General features: G+C 46.2%; 1 protein-coding gene across 1 annotated transcript in view; it reads left to right on the forward strand.

The window, feature by feature from the left end:
- MYRFL (myelin regulatory factor like) overlaps nt 1-14,892 on the forward strand; it is a 113,942-nt gene extending 99,050 nt beyond the window's left edge. Inside the window, exons 16-24 of the mRNA XM_040637808.1 lie at nt 1,220-1,294; nt 1,378-1,430; nt 1,560-1,739; nt 8,354-8,416; nt 9,047-9,134; nt 11,088-11,162; nt 13,928-14,045; nt 14,362-14,436; nt 14,590-14,892. Coding sequence (XP_040493742.1) covers nt 1,220-1,294; nt 1,378-1,430; nt 1,560-1,739; nt 8,354-8,416; nt 9,047-9,134; nt 11,088-11,162; nt 13,928-14,045; nt 14,362-14,436; nt 14,590-14,676 — 814 coding nt within the window. The 3' untranslated portion in view covers nt 14,677-14,892. The remainder of the gene's footprint in view (nt 1-1,219; nt 1,295-1,377; nt 1,431-1,559; nt 1,740-8,353; nt 8,417-9,046; nt 9,135-11,087; nt 11,163-13,927; nt 14,046-14,361; nt 14,437-14,589) is intronic.
- The last annotated feature ends 8,604 nt before the right edge of the window (nt 14,893-23,496 follow it).

Here is a 23,496-nt window from a genome sequence, read left to right on the forward strand (position 1 = left end):
TTTCATTCTACAGTTCTAGAAGTTCTCTGGGTCATGTGCTGAAGTAGATGCCAGAGACAAATTAGAGCACTTCAGGGTTAGTTATAGGGAGATAGAGTGGGGGGTATGGGAGAACAAAGTGAGGGAGACTGGATCACTGCAAGCAGTTGCCAGCACGACACAATGGATTCTGTCTGAGGGCATCTTTGGGGTTCAGCACCACTTTCCCCAGACAGGGTTGTGCCTGCTGGGCAGTAGCCAGCTGCTGCTGAGAACACTCTGGAAATTTTTTCTTTAGGAGTGGAATTCAAATGTGCGGCACATTTCCTCGTGTGTATTTAATAATAGTAAAGCCACCACCTTTGAAGGGGAACCATATAACGGGGAGTCGAGTCTAGGGAAGCAGGTGTGGAATCAAGCTGGCAGGAAGTCAAGTTAGGTCACTCTGTGTCAGACCCAGCACACAGTGGAACTGTAATGTCATCGGCAGACTCTCTTGTGCGGCTCATGAGAAAGTTCCAGAGACACCCCCGTGAGAAGAGAATGCTAAGTGTTTGGAGGCATGAGCATTGTTGAGAATAGCTTCCCAAGGCTCAGAACCTTTAAGAAAAGCTTCTTTTTGAATATATAAGTTCTGGTCATTGGAGGAAAAAAGACAGAGTCATTATTTGGATGTCACACAGTGTAGAAATGGATGCTACATTGCATTTCTTTTCCTTCCTCCCTCCTCCAATTTGGTATATTGTGCTCTGAAAAGACAGGCAGCCAGAAGATGTTAGAGAAGCAGCTGAAGGGTTTGGCGTCTACAGCTCACTAAACCCACGCGGCCTTTCCTCTCCCGGTGCCACGGTGCGGACACCCTCCACCAGTGGGATGTGAACTCTGCTCTGACTTTTTCCTGCAAGGAGCAGAGGGCTGCCTCCAGCGATTTACAGCTTCCTCTTGTAATCTTCCACTAGTGGCAGACGCTTCTGAGGCAGCTTGCCAGGCCAGGGGTCTGCTCTCTGGAAAAATCCATCAGTGCGGGAGTACTCCAGAGCCCCTTCGCTCTAGGAAGGCGAGGGCTTTCTCTCAGCAGGGCAGAGAAGCAGAACTGTGCTGGTTTCCATGGTGCTTCTGTGGCCGTGGCCACACCCCCTCCCATCCGTGTGAGAGTAGATCTCTGGCCAGCTGCTTGTGTGAGATATAGACGAACTCAAATCTGTCACATAATGCTTCCTTCTTATTTTTTTTTAAACAGTGCCTTGACGATAGTCTCCCTTTACATACTTAGCTTAAAAGATCAAAACCAACGTGCCCCAAATCTCCCTCTGAGGTGAGAGTTTTGGTCTTGTTTTCCTTTGGGGAGAAGGGTTCTTGAAGGCCTCCTTCATTAATCATTTTGTTTTCTTCCTCCAGCAATAGCACAAGCTCTCAGGAGCCGGCCCTGCCGCCCGCAGCCTCCCCCTCAGGTAGGATTTAAGATTTTCACATTCCTCACTCTCAAACCCAGCCCTGTGTTTCCTGTGAATTGTCAACAGAAGAACCAGCCTTTCAGGTTAACCTTGTCGCTTCCCTCCCCTCTGCCCAATGCTCTCCAGCACCGAATACATCCCTGGCAACCACACAGTCCTCCTTCCAAGTACCAGAAATCACTTTCTGTGAGATCCTGCCCTGTCAGGAGACTTACTGCTGTCCCATCTGGGGAAAGAGAAGAGTCCCCTCCAGTCCTGCACGAAGGTGGGCTCAGGAGGAGGAAACCCATCGGAGGCCGTGGGCAGGTAAAGGATGTTCAAAGAGAAGCATCTAGGACTCTGAAACCTGACGTGTTTTTCTTTGCAAATATTTACTTGCCTAACCTGTTAATGGTTCCAGACAACGGTTCTACTTTTCTCTTTGGGGTAGCAAGATCTTCAAAAACACAAGTACGCAAACTTGCAGTCCTCTATAATATTGAATTCCCTGCCCAGGGATGAAATTATGACTGAGTCAAGTGAAAAGATCTCATTTGTCTATTGCCAACAGCGATAGTAATAGTGGAGCATGTAAAGTAATCCTGGCTGGTGGGTAGATTTTCTGGCTCATTTGGAACTTATAAAATGATGTCGTATCTGGGCTCTCTGCCCAAACCAAGTAGGGCAAAATGTAAAAGGCTTTGGAACGCTGATGAGTTCAGGGTGAAAATCACCACCACTGTCAGAATATCTGCTTCTTCCTCCTAGGGAGACACACACACATAGACACATACACACACACACATAGACACACACACACACACGCACACACAGAGAATTTCTTAAGAAGCAGATTGCTCATGGTAAAAAAATTATGGAGACTTGATCAAGGGCTAAAAGTATAATTATCTCTGTAAAACCATATATAATACAACCGAATGTATACTAATTCATTATTGTTTTGGGGAACCTTCTGCAAACCCACAACCAGTATATAGAATAATGATGACAATGATAGCAATACATACCTATTAGCATGGCTTATCTATCAGGATGCTGTGGCAACAACAGCTTCCAAATTACCGTGACTCAATGGGACAAAAATTTATTTCTGACTCTCTCTCTCTATGTCAAATGTGGGTCAAAAGAGGGCTCTCACTCATCATATCCTTTAGAACCTACTAATGGAGACTCCCCCTCAGTCCCTATTTCTACAATCTCTGTAGCCGTCGTAGGAGAACATGGCTGTTAAAGGTCCCACCTGGGTGTAGCACGTGTCACTTCTGCTTACACTTTATTGGCCAAAGCAAGTGACGTTGCTCATGTCTCATTTAAAAACAGTTGATAAAATGCAGACCTAATGTATGCCTAGAAGATGAACCAGAATATTTTTGAGCAGTCCAAATGACTGACAAGTATGGTCAGGGGTTGAAGTTGGGGGCAGCAATGTGATTTCTTTTTCCTTTGGATATTATTCCATATCCTAGAGTTGAATAAATAACTTTCACAAATCATCATCCTCACCATCGCCACCGCCGTCATCATCATCATGTAATGAGCTATTACTGTATACAAAAGCACCACCATAAGTAATCTACATGACCAAGCCAGTCCATCCTCACAAGCCTAAAAGACAGGCACTATTATCTCCATTCTTTCCAATGCGGGGGCGATTCGTAGAGAGTTTTTCCCTGCACCTGTAGGAGGCAATGCTCTCGCTGCTTTTCTCATAAAAGCAACTTCGATTGAACTTGGGAACAGACCCCTCACTGTAGGGCAAAGATAAAGCTTCAACGTGAAGAAAGGAATTCGTTTCAGTCAACATATTCTCAGTAGTTTCAAATATGGAAAAGTCCAGTACTGTTAAAAAAAAAAAATCCCCTCAAACCTTCATCTCTGTGAAAGCACATGGACCCTGTGGCTGGTAAACCCTTTTCCTACCTTGGGAGTCCCCCTGGGGTGTACTCGGTGGCCTTTTCTGAGAGCAGGCCTCATCTCCTCCTCTCTCACCTGTGAGAGACGTGTAACCGTGGATCCTGCCCAGGGAGAGGTCATGGACTGATCAATCTTCATTTCAAAAATGTTCTTGACTCACTCCTGCAGCAACCAGCTCTTCACCTCGAGGGCAGAGCAGCCTTATCAAAGCGGATGAAGGTTTATTGCTCTCCTCTCTGGGACACTGGGTGCCGCATGTCTTACATTGCCATAAGTGTGGGAGACACGGGAGAGACTCCCAGAGAAAGAGGGGCTGCTCCACAGGGCCTGGCTGTGCCCTCCTAGACACGGTTATCAGCTTCTCTGGCTGAAAGTGAAGTCCTGCCTTAGCAGGCTCCCTGATAAAGGGGGAGAGTTGTTCCCTCTTCCCTCTTCCAGTTGGAGAAAGACAGAAAGGATTTACTTTCTCTTAACTGTCCCTTCTAGAAACCTATAAACTTTTGGGGATTTAGAGTCTTATAGAATGTCAGCAGTATACCAGTGGTACCTAATTTTTTGACCTGTAGAATCTACGATTAACTCATTATTCTTTTACAATTATTTGACTGAGAATGTATTTAAGTCTATATTGGTTAGACTTAAGGAGGAAGAATGTTACTATAAACTCAGTTAAGCTTTTCGTCAAATCATTTTTGTTAATCCTGCAGCAATATTTGAAGAATAGTACAAATCCGTGGGAGAGTTGTTACTTTTCAAGTCCACGGACACCACTGACCACTTTATGCAATCACCTGGGGTTCCAAGATCCCTGGGTCAGGAAAACCTCTGACTGATACCAACTCACCCATTTTCCAGCTGATGAAATGGAGACCCAGGACCTTGCTTAAGGTTCTGCAGTAAGTTACTAACAAAGCTGGAATGGGAACTTTCCCTGTCCAGGGTTCCTGCCCATCTACCGTTGTGCCTTCTTTATCTGGGCACCGTGTGCACATGCACCAGGGATCAACTCTAGAGGAAGCAGAAAGTATTCCCTCCATGGTTCCAGAAAGCCCCTACAGCATCCCCCTCCCCCAAGTTTGCCTATAGCCATTGAGATGTCCCCGATGTGGGTTATTTCTGAGGGTGTAAAGAAAGCCTCTTCTCTTCTGCTGCTGATCCATCCTTCTGTCCTGGACACTGGGGTTCCTCAATCTGAAAGCAGAGAAAGCCAGGCAAACTCTTTCAACCGGATGTTTCTGAGGCATTGACAACTAATTAAAAATTAAAGAATGGGGATGCCTGGGTGGCTCAGTCAGTTGAGGGTCTGCCTTCAGCCCAGGTCATGATCCCAGCGTTCTGGGATCGGTCCCACATTGGGCTCCCTGCCCAGCAGGGAGTCTGCTTCTCCCTCTGCCTGCTGCTCCCCCTGCTTGTGCTCTCTCTCTGACAAATAAATAGAATCTTTTAAAAAAAATTTTTTAAAAATTTTAAAAAAAGAAGTTCAAGTGTTAAAAAAAAACAAAAACCAAGTTGGAATAAGTCTCTAGGATGAAGAGTAATATCTAGCAGTTTACCAAGTCCCAGAATGCACTTACGAGCTTCTTTCCTAAGGAGTAAGACGACTAGTAAAATAAGGGAAGGGAAATCAGCATTTTTAGGATATGCTGAGCACAAGTCATTATTCTTCTTTTGGGCCCAAGCGGATTGTGTAAACCGTCTTTCAGAAAGGCTATCCCCTCTCCCCACTTAATATAAAAGGTTTGGGTAAAACTAATCAGGAGGTGGAGAGTAGATATTTTGGAATATTGAGCTTCTACTCTGAGGAGCCAACTGAGTGTGATGGATTAGATTTTAATCTATGGAACCGATATAGACTTAAATACACAGAGTTAGATATGAAAAAGCAAAGAGCTTGAGAGGAAAAAAATCTATGGAATTCTACAGAGGTTAAGAATATTGTTGAAGATTTTAAAAATCTCAGGAAACTAAAAGGCATGGGGCTTCATGCTTATTTTGTTTTGGAGATCAGAACTCTGAGAAGAGCAAATGGCAGAAAAAAACTGGCTCCCTGTATTAAAGGACGCAGTCATCAGTTGGTTGGGCTCATTGACTTTTTCTTGGCATGAGTCTGGTTCAATCAGGAAAGAAAAAGGTATCCAAGATGCTGTTTTGGAACTCAGCCATACAGCACAATTTTATAAGTAATGCTATATACACCTTTTACCACAACAGGATGTGCTTTGGTTGGACACCATCTTAAATCTCTCCTCTCCAGAAGTTTCTAATTTAGTTTATTGGGAGATTTTTTCTGCTGATTGCAAAATCTATCTCCAGCTTCACAGTGAAAACTGCTGGGGGTGTATATTAAGTTTATAGTGAATATTACTGGAAGGCATTTATAAAATGAGAGGCACCCCTGTTTGACTACAGAAGAATTTACGGTTTTCCAATAACCAGCCTTTCAGAATTGAATAGTCTTGCCTCAGAGAAGTGACAAATTGGAGATGTTTTATAGGAGATTGAAAATTTATTTCCAATCCTGCATTTGAAAAGCGATTTTCATAATTCGAATCTGCAGGATTATCTCTCCTCACCTTTACCTTTTTATTACTGTTCTTAAAAATACTGTTATCCTATCAGATACTAAATCCTATCATAGGATTCTTTGTCTCCAGGAGCCTGAAAACATGCTGCCTTTTTTTTTTTTAAAGATTTTATTAATTCATTCGAGACAGAGAGATACAGAGAGAGAGAGATCATGAGCAGGGGAAGAGGCAGAGGGAGAGGGAGAAGCAGGCTGCCCGCTGAGCCAGGAGCCCAACAGGGGCCAATCCCAGGGTCCTGGGCTCATGACCTGAGCTGAAGCCAGACGCTTAACTATCTGAGCCACCCAGGTGCCCCTGAAAACATGCCTCTGTGGAAGTGAAGCAACTCTGTAATTCTGTTGCCAAAATTTATAATGAGCCCTGTTCCTGCAAATTCAGTGGGAAAGTAGAAAAAAAGGGAAGGGATGAAAACAGACAGGATGGAGAAGTTCTGGTTTCCTCTTCTTTTTATGCCTCATTTGCCTTATAGATTTACAACCTTCTGTGGAAGCAATCATAAGCAAAACTCATAGCAGGGGACATGGGTTTGACAATTATTATTGGAATAGCTAGAATCCAAGAAATCTAGAGGTCTTTTAGACAGCACACATATTTATATCTAAAGGGAAATATATATTCCATTTTCTAGAAAATCCTCATGTGTCAAGATCCATTTCTTTTTAATGAAAAGGATCATGTTAGGCAAGATGCTCAGGAAACCTGCCTCTCCTTCAAATTCTGTCTCACTCCCCTTTGCCAACAGGGTGAAGGAGCTCAGGTTCCCATGTCCATTCCCAGCATCCCTCTGCACCCATCTGGGGCAATTTTCCCTTTGAGTGTGTAAGAGGAAACATTTTTCTAGAGAGTATACGATTGACTCTCCTTCTTTCCCTGCCTCTCTTCCTTCCATCCTCCCACAAATATTTGTTGAGCACCTGAAGAGAGCCCAGGATTGCCTTGCCAGGGCCCATGGCAGGTGCACAAGATGTGTGCAGGCTTCTAGAAGCTCACAGTCAGTTTTGTGGACAGGTAAACAAGCCCATGTGTCCAGTGTAAAAGGTACTAACCAGGGCTGATTTACTTAGGAGGGATGGTGCGTAAGTAACGTGCACTCTCACGTTTGCTTTCCTGAAATTCCACACAGAAACTTGAATAGAACTTTGTTTTAGATCTTGCCTCTCTTTTGCTTCCCATGAAAGCAGCACACCTTTTATTAACTTATGTCTCTTGTTAAATGAGGTTACTGTCTTTGTGTTTTGCCCCAAACTAAGTTGAAAAATATAAACATTATCTAATGCAAATGAAGGAACACAGTGAACAGTACATATACTTGAGAAAAAACAGGCAAATTAAAAAAGAAGATGGCAAAACCTTCAAAATTCTTTTTAAAGACTTGTTCAGCAACCCACTAAATAATTGCTTTCAGTGTTCACTTTAAGAATATGTTTTTTCCCCCCAGAGCCTTAACAACAATCATCCGAATAGTTACCTTTCCAAAATTGCTTTTAAAATGCCTTTTCGGCTATGACACGGAAAGCCACTCTCCCGCTCTCTTCCCCACAAGCCAACTCCAGCCTGCACCACTGATCTGACGCTTCGGCACCGCCGTCCCAACCTTGGGCCTTAAGCTCTCTTTTTTCCCTGTGTGGATCACATCATGCTAGGAGTTACAGAGCATTCCGAGAATTTTAATAGAGGTTCCCTATTCTGGAGATGTCAAGAAAGGGCACAAATACATACAAGTTAAGTAATAAAACAGAGATGACGTGCTTTTGATGTGGTGACAGATCACTAACTGAGCACCACCTGGGCGTTCGGTAGTAAGGCTGTGACCTCAGGAAGGAGGGGCCATGACCCACAGTGATCTGATCTGCTAGGGCCACCATAACAAAGTACCACAGACTGGGCAACTCAAACAACAGAATTTATTTTCGTACAGTCCTGGAGGCCAGAAGTTCAAAATCAGGGTGTTAGCAGGTCTGGTTTCTTCGGAGGCCTCCCTCCTGGACTCACAGATGGCCACCTTTGCGCTGTGTCCTTACAAGGTCTTTCCTCTCTGCCTGTCCCTGGTGTCTCAAGTGTCCTAATCTCTTCTTATAGGGAGGGACACCAGTCAGATTGAACTAGGGCCCAGCATAACAGCTTCATTTTAACTTAATTGCCTCTTGAAAGGCCCTACCTCCAAATACAGTCATATTCTAAAGGGTTAGGGCTTCCACGCAAGAGTTTGGGGGACACAATTCATCCAAAAACAGATGGCTTTTTGGAGGAAGGTGAGAACATTCTAGATCTGCAAGAAATGGGGTGGGGATTGGATGGGTTGAAAGGTCGGAGAGAGAACGGGTGAGGAAACATTCAACCACAGAGACAAAGGGGCACACACTGGGTTTCTTCTCATCCTGACCAAGCCTTAAATATTGACAGACTTTTCTTCCTCTTCAGAAAACAGAAGCTTGTCATTCCTGGCAAGAAATGCTCTAACCAGCCCTGACTGGGGGAGTGACTGTAAGTTTGCATCTAAGTGACCATCCTTTGGCTTCTGGAGCCCAGCAGAGTAACGACAGGCTGTAAAAGCATTACAGCAGTGAGGAAGGGGACAAAGGCTGCACCCTGCCGTGAACACTCAGGGGTGTTACGTTTTTATAATCAATGCCAGCCCAACCATGGAGGTGTTAGAGATGGCCGCTCACTACTAGATGAGTGGAGGTTGATCTCCATGGATTTTAATAATTTATTTGAACTTCTTACCTTCTTCAATTCTGACAGTACTTTTAGTTTGTTTTCTAAGTTTTTTAAAGCTTTCTTTCTTGGCCTGATTTCATTTCACACTGCACCATCCATTTTTCAATAAATGTCAATTTAGTAGGACTCCCAGGGCCCAGAAATTCTTTTGGATGTTATGGGACTGCCTATCGGAACCTGGATTTTTATGAGTTTTCTTAAAATTTACTATAACAACAACCACAAAAGCCTTCTCCTCTTCCCTCCCCTTCTTTTTCCATTTGAATGTAAATGGAACCCATTTATCTAGGAAACTTGTCTTTCACTTGTGGTAATTTGGAGCCCTTGCTGAAGTCTGGTACTCTTCCTCTGCAGAAGAGTTGACTTTCTTTTCTCTATTTATTCTCAATTCAGGGATTGATACAACCATTAGTTCTATTCAGATCATGGAAATCCAGCAAGTAATAGATCATCGGTACTGTGGCGGAGGCCTCCAGTGCAGGTGGGTAAGCTTCCCCGTTCTACCCTGATGGTTTCTGGAATTTACTCAGGGCTCCGGTTTTCTGAGGCTTTTCTGAAAGCTAAAATTACATGGTAAAAATCAGTGTGTGCTTACATCGCTCCTTACGTGAAAACACATTTGTTACATGGTAGATGAGGAAATCATAAAATGGCGGGTATTAGCAAACGTCAATAACCCACAACTCCAGTGATTCCAGGCTCCTGTTTTCATGTGAGTCCAAAGCAAGATGCTTAGGGGGCAGCTCTGCGGGTGACTCTCTGAGGATGCACAGACCATAGGCACAGGGCTGCTGGTTAATTGTATCGACAAGAAAGACATTGTTACTGATGGCACCAAGTGATGAATGAGCTGACATTTGTACATTTTAATAAGAAGGAATATCATTATTTTAATTGCTAAATAATAAAGCTTATCTTGGCTTTTTCAGTTAGGAGGGAAAAAAATCCAGATATTGCAAAAGTCATCAGCAACCTGTCTATTGTGTGCCGTCAGGTAACGATGCATCTAGAATCGAAGCAGACTACAAGTAGCTTCAGCTAGCACAGTATGCAAGTCGAAGGCATTAAGAATGGGGACTTCGTTTTCTTTCTCCGATAAACATTTACGGGGTGACTGCGAGGTGAAAGGCAAGGCCCTGTGCTTGGAACTGGTGTCACAAATCCTTGGGATTGTCAGCCGGAGTTCTTCTGCAACCTGATGTCACTTAGACTTCAAGTTGATGACCCTGAGCTTTAAAACTGAGCTGTATGGTGCTTATGACTTGTTTATGGCTTTGACACTCATTGTCGCGTGGAATTCTCCCCAAATCCCTATGAGGTATAGTTGATCCCCATTCTGCTGTTAAGGAACCCGAGGTTCAGTGGGACAGTCATTAGTGACTGTGCTAGGGTGACATAATGGAGAAGAGTGGGACGATTCGGTATCAAATTCCAGAACTTCGACAAGCTGTTTATTCCCCCTGAGCACCCGTTTCTCATCTGTGAGAGGAGGCGGCTGAGTTGGGTTGCCGAGAAGCATGCAGATGCCAGGAGGCACATGGTGGGAAGTGAATTCCATTTCTCTCAGCTTCTTCCAGTAGAACAAGGCTCTCCTGATCCCAGTTTACTTCTGGCATCCCTCATCCTTTTACTTCTGCTTTCTCATTTTTGACAACTTACTTTAGGATTTTTAAAGGGAATCGAAAATGACGAGCTCTTCTTCCAATGTATCTGGTTTTAAGTTGTTTCTCCATATAATTCAAGGTGTGGCCTGGTCATAAGAATTTGTGTTAGATACACTAAGCTTTTCTGCTGGCGTTTTCATTACAGTAGGAATCTCAGGAAGCCCCCCCCCCTCCTTGCCCCAAGTAGCTCCCCTCCATGGGGTGTGGGGGAGGAGCGTCTGTGGAAGCACTCGGGGCTCTAGTTTCCTCCATCACAGAATGGCGATGAGGGCTATCAGAATGTAGTTGATTCAAGTTCTCAAAGTGCATGGTATTTCCTGCGAAGGTTGCCTGAAAGGGAGTGATTCGGGGTAGAGAAGCTGGTATTCATTATTTTCAGTCCTCCTTTCCAGAGGGATTGTTGGTTTGGGGCTTTGCCTTATTTGTCTCCTGAAATCTCCGTCTCCTTAACGGTGGCCGGAGTCGTTTCCTGTGCACTTGGTTTTATGCATTTGGCCTGGGATTTGGCTTTCCATCATTCCGTCTGTGTGTTCTAACAAGCCATAAATCTTTGTGGTAGAGTTTGTATATTACGACCTAAAAGAAATCACTTTGAAATTTGACAGGTACGTCTCTGAAAAACAGAGAGCCTACTGTGCTAAATTGGATTTTCTGTGTGTGTTATGGAGTAGTTCACAGCTTACATAGTATATAACGAGTAACAAAAGCCTTTCAAAGCCTTTCCTGTGTATTTTGATCTATGGTTTTATTTTTATTTTTTCCATAATTAGCCCTGGAAGTTACAATTACAATATTCCTGTTAATAAGCACACACCTACGAATGTCAAATTCTCTCTGGAAATCAAGTAAGTGCATAAATGTAGAAAACGATTCTGCTTCTGTCACTCTTTGGATAGCACGTCTGAACTTACTACACAATTTAATCAGTAAGTTAGAGGGTGGGAAGTTACCAGTCCGAGTCAACTGATGCTGGTCGGGTTGAGAGGTGGGCCAGCTGGAGGGAGGAGTCTTCAAAATGAAGGTTGGGGTCTTCCAGCCTCCCTCAGTGGAACGGAAAGACTCTAGGCTTCACACTCACACCTGCAGAATGGGAGTGACCTTGGGTTTGATGCTCACAAGCTGCAGACTACCCCGGACTGTGTCCCTTTGAACTGGGGTGGGAACAAGAGGAATAGCACATCCCCTGGGTGGGGAGCTGCCCATTTTTTGAGCTTCTGGCAGCAGTGGTAATGCAGACACCACCCCCTCCCCAGGGGAGTTCAAGGAGTCAGAGTTTGGAGTTGGGCAGACCAGGGTTCAAATTTTATGTCTGCCACTTACTAATTCTATAACCTTTTGGAGAAACCACTTATCCTCTCTGAGCTGTTTTTATCTATAAAATGAGTTTGAAATAATACCACGAGAAGCAGAGCTGCTGTGGGAATCACTGTTAATAACAGTGAAATTAATAACTACTATTTGCTGAGCACAGAGCATATTCCAGACACTCTCCACTTTAATAGTGGGTCATATAATCCTCACAATAACCCTCCAAGTTTGGTTTTTCTTTTCTAGTTTATATTTTTCAGATGGGAACACTTAGGTTTGGAGAGATCAAACACACTTGTCCCGAAACTCACAGCTAGGAAGCTGTGGAGCTGGGTTTCAAACTCTGCCCATCCTTTAAACCACCACTTTCCCGCCTTCCTGATGAAATGAGAGATGTAAGGACATTGCCCCTTCCTGGCACATAGTAGGTGCTTCATAAATGGTAGCTTTTATCATGACTACCTTTCCTTCAAAACCACAAAGCTCTAATTTAATCTCTTCTTACCAAATAATTACAGTACTTTAAGACTTCGACCCACTTCACTCAAATTATGCAATGAGCTACTCACGGGGAGGATAGATGGTTTTTATTTTGTGTCTCTTGATTGTAGTCTCTCCTTTTCTCCACGCTCCACATTTCCTCTCTTCGTCCCTTTTGTTTCTCCCTCTCCTTCCCTTTCCTCTGTCCTCCGCTCTTCCCCTCTGCTTCCCCAGCTCTGTCGTTCCACCTCCATCCATTTCCGCTTCTTGTCCCTAGCTCGGTTTCACTCAGGCTCCATACTCCTTCTCTCATTAACTTTGTTTCTACAATGAGGTGATGACACTCAAGCCAACTGCTTGCCTTGGAAAGGTTTGTTTCAAGCAGCAAGTATTTCGTGACTCAGAACTCATCACATTTCATGCGGAGCAAGAGCTTAACGTACTGTCTTCTAGTGCTCCCTGCGCAGCCTGGAGTAGCCTCTGCTCACTCATTCCTAGCTTCGATGGAGCGAAGTAAGCTGAAATGGTGTATCCCCTGAAGTGGCAGGAGACCATCGTGAGCCACTGAATCAGGCTTTTTAGTTTAAGAACCATTTTTCTAATATGGGTGATTTAAAAATAACACACATACTCAACTGAGGTTGTAGGTTGTCCCACTTGTGCATAAAGATCATTTCCAAAGACAGATGGACCTCATTCTCTTGATGGTAATTAATGGGCTAACCTCCAGAGGAGAATCATTCTTTCTGGCAGGCCTTCCACTCTGATAGCTGCAACGGTGGGTAAATTCTAACGGGGCTCAGCCCCACATCCCTCCCTGCTTGTTTACCTTGCTGCTTCGAACAGTACGTACTCAGATCAGGGGTTTGTAGAATCTGAAATCCTGGAAACTGCAGGTAGATGCAAATTCAGTTGCCAGTGAAAAGAGAAGGGATAGCTCCAAAGCTAAGTTTGTTTACTTATTTATTTATAAAGATTTTATTTATTTATTTATTTAGAGAGGACGAGAAGGGGAAAGGGCAGAGGGAGAGGGAGAGAGAATCGAGAGAGAAACTCAAGCAGTCTCCTCGCTGAGCACGGAGCCCGATGCAGGGCTTGATCCCACGACCCTGAGATCGCTACGTGAGCCAAAACCAAGAGTAGGACGCTTAACTGACTGAGCCACCCAAGCGCCCCCAAAATGATTTAAAGATCTACGGTGATAAGAACTTCTGCTGCTGGAGTGATTTCAGTCATGAGATCGGGTCTTAGAGACTGCCATATGCTGCCTCAGGTTGTTCTGATCGGTTCAGGCTGCCTAACAAGACCACCGTAGACTGAGTGCCTTAACCGACAGTTGCTTTCCACCGTTCCGGAGGTCGGGCAGCCCCATATGGAGGCACCGGCAGATCCGGTGTCTGGTGCGGGTCTGCCTCCTGTTTCATAGAAGGCCGTCTTTTCACTGTGTCTACCTGGCAAAGGAACAAGAGAGCACTCTGAGCACCTTTTAGAAGAGCAGTAATGCCCCTCATGAGGGCTCCACGCTCAAGACCTAGTCACTTCCCATGGGCTCTACCTCCTCACACATCACATTGGGGGTTGGGATTTGAGCATATGAATTTGGGGGAGGGAAACAAGAACATTAAGTGTATCACAAGAAATCCTGAGACTTTCTGTAATAAGGACACGTGAATGGGCATATTGGCACTGAGGAGCTTCGTGTAACAAAATGCCTACGTGAAACTGAATGATTTCCAAGTTATGTTTCCATTCGTACCTCTTTTTATCAAGGTGTAGCCTAGTGGAGCTGGTAACTGCTTTTCCTTTGCCCTTTCTCTTGAAGCACAACAGAGCCATTGATAGTCTTCCAGTGCCAGTTTACCCTTGGAAATATATGTTTCCATGGCAAAATGGGAGCCAAAGGGACACAAAGCCGCCAAGTCTCCCAAGAGATGACACAGGTAACGTATTCCAGCCCCGTTCCCGAAGAAGTGTGTCTAGACTTGTGGCACAGCCTGTGTTCCCTACCGAGAGAGGGATGCCCCGAGCCGCCCGCCTGTGTTTCTCCTTGCTGCCTGACCCTAGTCACCGGGCTCCGCGCGGCGTCTTCCACGGGTCCTTCAGAGGCTGCAGACTGTCCTAGCCACTCCTCTCAAGAACTGCTGCCACAGATACCTTTCCTAGTGGAGTCAAAAAAATGCTTTCTCAGGCTGTCGTCTCTCCACTGGAGTGCACGGTGTGGTTATGACACGGATCTCTCCTTCCTTGGTTATTTAGGGCTATCAGCACATTTGGAGCCTGCCCGTGGCCCCATTCTTTGACAGCACGTACCACTTCCGTGTAGCGGTGCCGGTAAGCTTGCCTCTGCCTCTGCTTCTGCCTTTTTTTTTTTTTTTTTGTCTTTTTCTTTCCAAGGAGAAAGAAACAGACATTAAATCAATCAATCAGTCAATTTCTTTAACTACTTCTTACATTCATCTTTTCTTTTTTCTTCTGTTCTGACAGGATTTAGCGGACTGCTCAACCGATCCTTATTTTGCTGGGATATTCTTTACGGATTACTTCTTTTACTTCTATCGGCACTGTGTCTAATTTATTCGAGTTTGGTTGAGGACTTTGCCGAAGAAAAATACTCAGAAATATGGTCAACACAAGCATAACCTCTTGCAATTTCTTTTTTCTCTTTGTAAAACATTCACATTTATTGCCATTGGACTTTTTCAGGCTTTTTTATCAAGGTGAAGCCTTTCAGGCTTCCAACAGTTTCGAGCCATCGATGAGGAGAATAAAGTGTTTGCTGCAACTTGAGATGATGTGGTCTTTGATTTTTACCATGACTATGAAGAAAACATTTCTTGAAGTAAACAACACGGTTGGGCTTGAAAATACTGCTTCTGATGTTAAGGAATCTATGAGGTCAAAGAGGCAGGTCTAACTTTACTTTGTCCAATGTTTCTTACTGGAGCTTTTGAGAAAATAAAAAGGCCCATTTTATCCATGTCAACTTGGACCCACCAGACTCTTTGGAGTGTGTGATATGGTCTGTATTAGGGGGACAGATAGGTGGTGTCTGATACCTGAGCTCACGTTTACGCAAACTATTGCTATGTGTTTGTGGGAGAGAGGAGTGGGGGGGAGGGGGAGAGAGAGAACTACATACACGAGAGTACAGAACGTAGCTTGCTAATGAGCTGGATTTAAGAGAAATAGTTGCAATTATACCCTGTAACGCTGATGGACACGAAGTTTTCTGTGCTCTCTTGTGAAGCACTAACTTGTGACAAGTGTTTTAAGATAACCCAGATAATCTAGGCCTAGAGAGTTGCATTTAATCTTCCAGTTGTCATTGGTTTTTTTTGTTTTGTTTTTCCTCACATTCGAGGTCTTCTCTTACAAGGCATTAGTTCCCGTCTCCAGTTTACAGCTGAGTTAGCTTTTGGATACTTCTGTCTGGCTTATAGCTTTCCCTACTCAGAATGGCCAGAAATCCTCTAGCTGGAGACTATCAACGGTGTCTTTTATTTTCTGTATTCTGATGTTTTGACATTTGGGGAGCTGGCTGACCCTAGTGGGCCCCTACCTCCTAGGGTTTGACAATTCCTAGAGAGAGTAAACAACGTGCCCATGAGTGCTTTTCAAATACACACTAACCAATCCAGAGTCCACACTGCAACCCCCTCCTGTGCCATGCTCTCACACTCCCCCTGCCCTGACCACATCAGGGCCAGGTACCAGGCAACTAGGCGCAGCCCCTGTGTCCCGGAGCCTGCTGAAATTACTCAGATGAGCCCATCCCCAGCCCGTTCACACTGCCTCACCTGTCCTTTCCCATAGAAACCACACTAAAGGCCCTTGCCCATAGCTCTTCCCTCTTCCTCCGCCTCCTGACTGACCCTGGTGCTTTCCACTGTGCCCCCCCCCCACATGTGGCATATCCCCTTCTCTTGGGAACTGTAACAAACTGTCTTTTTAGTGGCAATCATTGGCAATTCCTGTAGCTCAAATTTTCTATTAATACACTATATCTTAGGACATGGAGATTTGAGCCCCTCTAGCTGTAGTTTCAGGTGACAAGGCTGCTGAGTGGTGGCCTTCCCTTATCTTGCTGTTGGCCTGGGAGTCAATTAGGAGATAAGAGTATTTGATTTTTTTTTCTTTACCTTGACAGTGATGATCAGTAGTAATAATATATCCTCCTCTTTCTTATTTTCAAATATTACTAAACCTGTGCCACGTGAATGGAAATTAATTGTGAGACCCCATCTATTAAGAAGAGAGATATGGTCCTTGCTCTCCCAGAAGGCATTTTGAAATGAACTCAATGACATAGAGGTAGTTTAGCCCAGTAGGACTGAGACTTCGGATCTAAACAGTCCATGCCTTGAGTTCAATCCTGACTTTATCTGTGTACCTTAGGCAGGATATTTAACTTCTCAAAGCCTCAATTTCCTCTTTTAAGGAAGAGGAGAGTAAGTATTTAGACAGGATTAAATGAGATAAAATACGTCAAGCACAGATAGGCTGTAAATAAATATAAGCTACTATTGTTATAACTGCACGTCACAGAATCATTGCAACGATTACAATGGGATTATAAGGGGTTGAGTCACTGAACACTCCCACGTACATCAGGCACGTTGGTCAACTGTCAAAACCAAACTGCAGATAGAGCATATGCATGTGTGTTACATAATGTTTATATTTTTTTCTATATTTGGAAAATTGCTCTCCCTTTTACTAACAGCATAGCCTTGATAGGAAATTAAATAAGGTAGTTAATTCTTGGGAGGAGGATTTCAGGATTCCTACAATTGCTTGGTTTCAAATTCAGACTTGGTTGTCCTCAGTTGTCCTATCAGTCTGTCCCAGCATGACCTCCGTCTAGAGATTTCATTTTTTAATAGCATCCCAGGTGCTTGGTGTGGGAGAGGCTCCATTAATTTGACTCTTCCACTAGGAAAGGAATCTTGTCAGCAGCAGGGTTACAGAGTTCTTTCTAGCACACAGACCCCATGCTCTTATTCGTGCACTTAGGTTCTGGATAATGGGGGGGGGGTCATATACCTAATGTAGCTCAGTAACATTGCCAAAAGAGGATTTCTTTCAAACAAATCCTGCTTTAAAATTAAATTCTATTACAAAACTGAGAGTCTTTTTTCCCATCACAACAAAACAAAGCAAAACAAAACAATGTCCTACAGGAGACTGCGTTGAAAGTCTTCAGAAAGTAAGGGGTTAACGTAGTGAACAGACCTGTGGCAATCTGTGGCATCCTGGGATCCATTAAGCCTACTAGGAGAATAAACTTTGCTGGAAGATTCTCTTTGTATTGGAAACACTTCCCCAGTTGTGAGATGTCTGCTGTGGACCATGCTGCTTCAGGTCAAAAGATGTTTCCTTGTGCCAGAGAATGGCCTGACTCTCTACTGGAATATCCCCAAATTTAAGTACGGTCTATAAATCTTTCTCCCCAAAGCTCATAACCTCAGTCTGATCATGAGCAAGACATCAGACAAATCCAAACAGTGACATTCTGCGAAATACCTGACCAATGCTCCTTAAAATCTTCAAGGTTATGAAAAACAAGGAAAAGTCTGGGGATCTGTCAAAGCTCCTGGAGGAGCTAAAGAGATGTGGGAACTGAATTTGCCTTGGTACCCTGGATGGGAGCCTAGCACCAAAGAGGGGCAGCAGATAAACACTAAGGACATTTCAGTAAAGTCTGGACTTTCGTTAGTAAAAATGTATCAATGTTGGTTCATTTATTGTGACAGATGTTAATAATAGGGGGAATGAGATGTAGAGTTTATGGGAACTCTGTGTACTAGCTTCACAATTTTTCTATAAATCTAAATCTGCTCTAAAATTTAAAAAATATATTTTAAAAAAGTCAGAAAAGAAGTCTACATAAGAGCTGGGCTAAAATATCACATGTGGCCACCAGCTGCCATTTGTGATAACATAAGTTCAGTCCTAAAAAACAGGTACAATTTAAACTCAGGTCATTTATATGTCAGTTACAGTATATGAAACACAGTAACTACTTTGCCAATTATTTGTCCGATTCTGCATATCAATTTAATTAACTGCCCCCTAACGTCATAGCAAATGCTATTAATATAAAATATAACCACTTTAAAATATAAAGTAATCACATCATCTAAACAAGTAGAATTATGATAATGTTATGGGTTCTAATAAACTGAACAAGATTTTGAAAGTTCTATCAGATTTTTAGACAACGAAATTATAAAAACTCACTTAAAAAATTTGCATGCATGAGATCAACCCTGCGGCCCTTCTCAAACCTCCCCTGGCTGGACTCTCACAACGACCTCGTGATGTTGGCAGTGAGGGGACTTCTATTTCCCCATCCTGCAGGTGAAACTGAGGCACAAAGAGGTTGAGCAAGGACAAGAGACGAGCCAGGTTTTCTGGTGCTCTTTCACCCCTTTCCCCTATGTGGCCATCTTCGTCAGTGCCGACACCGCACAAGACTTGAGGCCGGGTGGCTCGAACACCGGGCGTGTACTTCTCACAGTGCTGCAGGCTGGACGTCCAGCAGGCTCAGCGTCGGGTGAGGGCTCCATCTTTGTGCTGCACACAGTTGCGTTCTTGCTGTGTGTCTGTGCAGACAGGTGGAGAGACAGAGGAATCAAGCTCTTTGGTGTCTCTTTTTCGAAGGGCACTAATCCCACCATGAGGGTTCTCTCCTCGTCTCCTCATCTAAACCTCATTACCTCCCAAAGGCCCCATCTCCACAGCCTGGAGACCAGGGCTACGACGTAGGAATTCCAAAGGGAGAAGATTCAGTCAGGACCATTACATCACTTACCCTCACGAAATGTTTTCCTTACTTCACAACTCCTTGGAGTTTGCAAGAGACCACCCACTCAGATATGGACCCACCCAAAAGGCATTAACAGGCGAATAGTCTGCTAAGCGATGTTTACACTCACCAGGGTTTGTAAACTGAGAGGACTTATTAGAGGCCATGTAGTTCGGACCCCAGAGCTGAGAGAGGGCAGAGGGACAGAGAGGAGGGGGATCTCCTGTGGCCACCCGGCTCCATCAATACTGCACTGGGGCTCAAGGGCTCACTTAAGAAAGCTAACTACCTCCCGCAGGCCGAGGAACGCTTCGGGAAAATCTTCCCTCGCAAAGCTGAACGTGTTCGGGCTTTCCTGTCTTCAAGGGCACGTGTCATTGATTCGCGTCTGATTCTGAAGAGCCAGATGAGCTCTTACGCAGCATCCGAGGATTCAGAATCTAGTGCGTTCTTCACAGTGGTCGTGGGAAGCTTGCAGCCGTGCAGCCTTCGGGGACCCCCAACTTGTCTGCAGTGCTCCGCATACAACCCCATTGTCCCTTGGCCGGGCTCTGTGAGTGGGGACGGTCTCGGACACGTAACGGGAGGGAAGGATGGGTGCCAAGATCACAGTCTCAACCCTTCCGCGTCTCTACGGCCCCACCCGAGCATAAATGAGCTCACAGTTGAGAAGGACTCCTGATAACACGTCTTTGCCAGAGCTGAGTTCTCAGGCCGTTTTTAGCCGCACCAGTCTGACCTCCTGTTTAACTGCAGAGGGACTGGAAACAGAACCGGGGCCAGAGCCAGGAAACTTGGTTTGGGGCCTGGCTCAACAATTGGCCTTTGGTGTCATCTTGGGTACTTCGCTACCCTGGTTGCAAAATCGGACCCAGGATCGTCCTCCCACATAAGATTTACTGTGAACACTGAATGCCAAATTGACGTGAGCCATCTTGTGAGGCGGGAGGTGCCGCAGGAACACGGCACAGGTGCGTTAAGAAGGGTCCTTGGGGGGGGGCGTCTGGGTGGCTCAGTCGTTAAGCATCTGCCTTCGGCTCAGGGCGTGATCCCGGCGTTCTGGGATCGAGCCCCACATCAGGCTCCTCCGCTGGGAGCCTGCTTCTTCCTCTCCCACTCCCCCTGCTTGTGTTCCCTCTCTCACTGGCCGTCTCTCTCTGTCAAATAAATAAATAAATAAATAAATAAATAAATAAATAAAATCTTCTAAAAAAAAAGGGTCCTTGGGAAGACATTATTTTGAACAACTGAATAAGAAGCTGGAAATCCTCACTTCTCTTAACAAGCTTCAGTCCGTTATGCTTAGGGGAAGTGACCTACCTTCCCATCCACCAACTTCTTCCTTTGGAAAACATGTTGCCTAGCACACAGTAGATGCTCAATTAATAAGTATGAAGTGAAAGGTGGGTAAATAAAAAATTTCCTCATATTTGCCAGGGTATATGGCAAGATGGCACAGTAAACCAGATTTGAATTGTTCTCTCTTTCACTGTTATTTTTTATTGCTATTATTTGGAATAATAGGATATTACTCTTCACCAAACACATTTAAATCACCTCTAAATGACTTCCAATAAAAACTAGAAAATCACACGGCCTATTGCACGTTAGAGGAGTTTAGACCCTGATAGTCAGCTCCTGCCTATTATTCATCATTTATATTTATACTGATTTTTCCCATAAAGCACAATTGCATAAGAATCTAAATTAATTGCAGATGAATTATAAAGCACTTAGTGAATGTTTCATATTAGATCCAAACATGGAGCATTACGACAGCAATTAGGCTGCTGAGGTTTTCCCCTGCAGTGAGTCGTGAGACCTCAGGCCTACCATCCTGTACGATTACCGAAAAACATTTCCTTTTAGTGCAGATATTCTTGGCTCTCAAGAGCAGTCTTTGGAATTATCGGCAGTAGAGAAGCTACTCAAGATTACGTGAAGAAGCAAAAGGCTTCATTACTTCAGGAGAGGCCCCTTGACCTCTGGGAAGACACTCCACTGTAGATGATCTCTCACACATTCGCCCCGAGCGCTGGTAACAGTTGGCTCATTCTCGCTCTTTCACTGAGACATGTGGGGAGGACTTTCTATGTGCCAGACTCTAGGGAACAAGAGGAGCAGGACATCATCCCTGACCCTCCTGAGACCCCCCCCCCCCAAGCCGGTGCACCAGCCAGAGGGCTGCACAGTTAGCCACCCAACGACGGGACGAGCGTCTAACTGGCATGGACGTGGTGCTGGGAGGGGACAGGGCAGGGGCGCTCGGGCTGCTCTCAGGTACATGGGAAAGAGGATGAAGGACAGAAAGGGGGCGGCTTCCGGCAGGAAGAGACATCTGAGCTATCCGGCTCTGAAAGAACGGTATGTGGTTTTTGGTTTTGTCTGTTGTTTCGTTTTTAAACAGAAATTTTTAAAAAGGTCGAGGTTACATACGAATCAATTCTTGATAAGAAAGAATCTGATTTTGAGCGCACCAGGAACTGCCGAGAGAATAATTACCACCCCACCCACCCGAGCCCGCCCTTCTGCCGGCTTTGCTCACAGGAGGGGCACTCCTGTTTCGGAAAGCCACCCCTTCCTTTCCTCCGCTCCGGGAGCCAGCCGTCTGTCCCAGGAGACTCGGGGGAACTGTGGGAAAAGCGCAGCACGCTGGGCGGGGCGCGCGCGACTCAGGGGCCTGGCCCGGAGCCTGCGGGTGCGGCGGCGGCGCCTCAGGACCAGCCTGGCTCCTCCGCAGGTACCGCGCTCCCCGTGGTCGGGCGGGAGAAATATCTGCGCGGGGGCGACGGCCGGCCGGCTGCAGCGTCTGCCCGTTCTGAAGTCGAGTTTTCCCTCCTAAAGAAAATGTACTTCTCATTTTTGTACCTCAGTGCGCACGGTGGGAAGAGCTGGGAGCATCTCTTCGAAGTCCTCCCCGTATGACTTGCCCCTTGTCTTGGCAACAGTCCCCCCGGCTTGCCCCTGGCGAACGGTCGCTGCAGTTCTGTCTCTGCGAAGCCGGCGAGGCTGCCACGCTCTCTCCCGCCACGGAAGCACGTGACCCGGGCGGCGGGAAGGGGGCGCGCACGCCTTCGGCCGAGGTTGGCAGGGGTCACGCTATGCTTCGACTGGGGCTCAGCAGCCCCGGCTGGGCGTTTGGCCGGACCTGGGAGCAAGGCGGTAACCCTGTGGGAGTCGTCCCGCGGGCGGGAGCAGGCCTGGGGCTGCCGGGCGCATTGTTATCGCGGCGTCCGGGCGCAATGGCTGTCGGGAGAGGAGCTCGCGCCGAGCGCCGCGGAGCCGGCACGTGCGGAGGGCAGCTGAGGGACGCGTCGAGCCCGGCTCCGCTGGCCCCGCGGGCTGCGGTGGCCCCTCCGACCGGCGCGGTGAGGGTAGTGCGGGGCAGCAGGGAGCGTGGCAGGGAAGGGAGTCGCCAGCGGCTTCGGGACAGCCGCTTGAGCCCATGGGGGCCCTGGTTTTCTGAGACGCAGACAGGATTCCCGTCTGCATTTCACAGAAGACTCGGGGTTAAGTCGGAGACCCTGCGACTGGTAGGGGACACAGGTGGAACCCGAGAGCCCAGACTTTTCATTCCAGATCCAGCTTGTTTCCTCAGCGCGGCTGCGTCCCCCGTGGATTAGCTGGCCTCCGTTTCTTGAGCATCGCGATCTTATCTAGTTTTCATTTTCAAGGATTTAATCGTCCCACCTCCAGGTTTGAAAGAATCGATCAGTGGTGATCTGGAAAGAGCAGATCAAGGAAGGAAAGCTGAACCACGGATCTCGAGCAGGCAGGGCGAGCGTGAGGACTGTGCTAGAGAACGTTCCCGAGCGGCCGCATCTGGAGAACCGTGGGCCCCGTGCCCGGGGCGCCTGTGGGGGTTTGCGCAGGAGCTGAGGCAGCTGAGAATTTCATTCTTAATTTATAAGTGTGAGTAGCAAATGCCACGACCCCAGGCGCCGTGTGTTGTTATGAAGGGCCCCGCGTGGGCCCTCAGTAAGCGTGGGTGGCCGGGTCTCCGATTTATAGCTCAGCTTCCACCGCGAGACTCTTCTATTCTCGCCTTTGTCTCCCATATCCACCCGTCTTGGCGTGGGGCGGAGGGGAGGGAAGGAAAAGCTCATCAGGACAGTCGCAAAATTGTGCTTCTTTGTCCCTGATGGGACCCGCTGTGCAGGACTCACCCCTCCCTCCCCCCCCCCAAGTCCTAAGTGTCCCTGAAGGAATGTCATTCATGCACAGCAGGGGTCCTCATCCTCCGTTGTGATGGGACAGGTGCCATTCTCTCTTCTCTTTTGTGGCTCTTTGGGGAGTTGTCTCTGGTCACCGCCACTGCCAAATCCATTGGCTCCCCCACTGATATTGACCAAAGATGCCACAAGCCCGTCAGCCTCTGGCACGCCTGTCCCGAGGGCTCTGCCTGCCACCACAGCCAAGAGGTGCTGGGCCTAGTGATGCCAGTGCTGGTCCTCCATGGACCCTGTGCTAAGGCAGTTCTGTTTTGGCAGCCTCCTCTTCTGAGGAGTCGGCCTTGACTGAATTCATGCCACTTGGATGGGGGATGATCTGAAAGTTGGACTTTACTGTGTTAAAAACACCTC

The sequence above is a fragment of the Ursus maritimus genome, unplaced genomic scaffold (genome assembly GCF_017311325.1).
Source record: "Ursus maritimus isolate PB19 unplaced genomic scaffold, ASM1731132v1 scaffold_21, whole genome shotgun sequence".
Taxonomy (NCBI): Eukaryota; Metazoa; Chordata; class Mammalia; order Carnivora; family Ursidae; genus Ursus; species Ursus maritimus.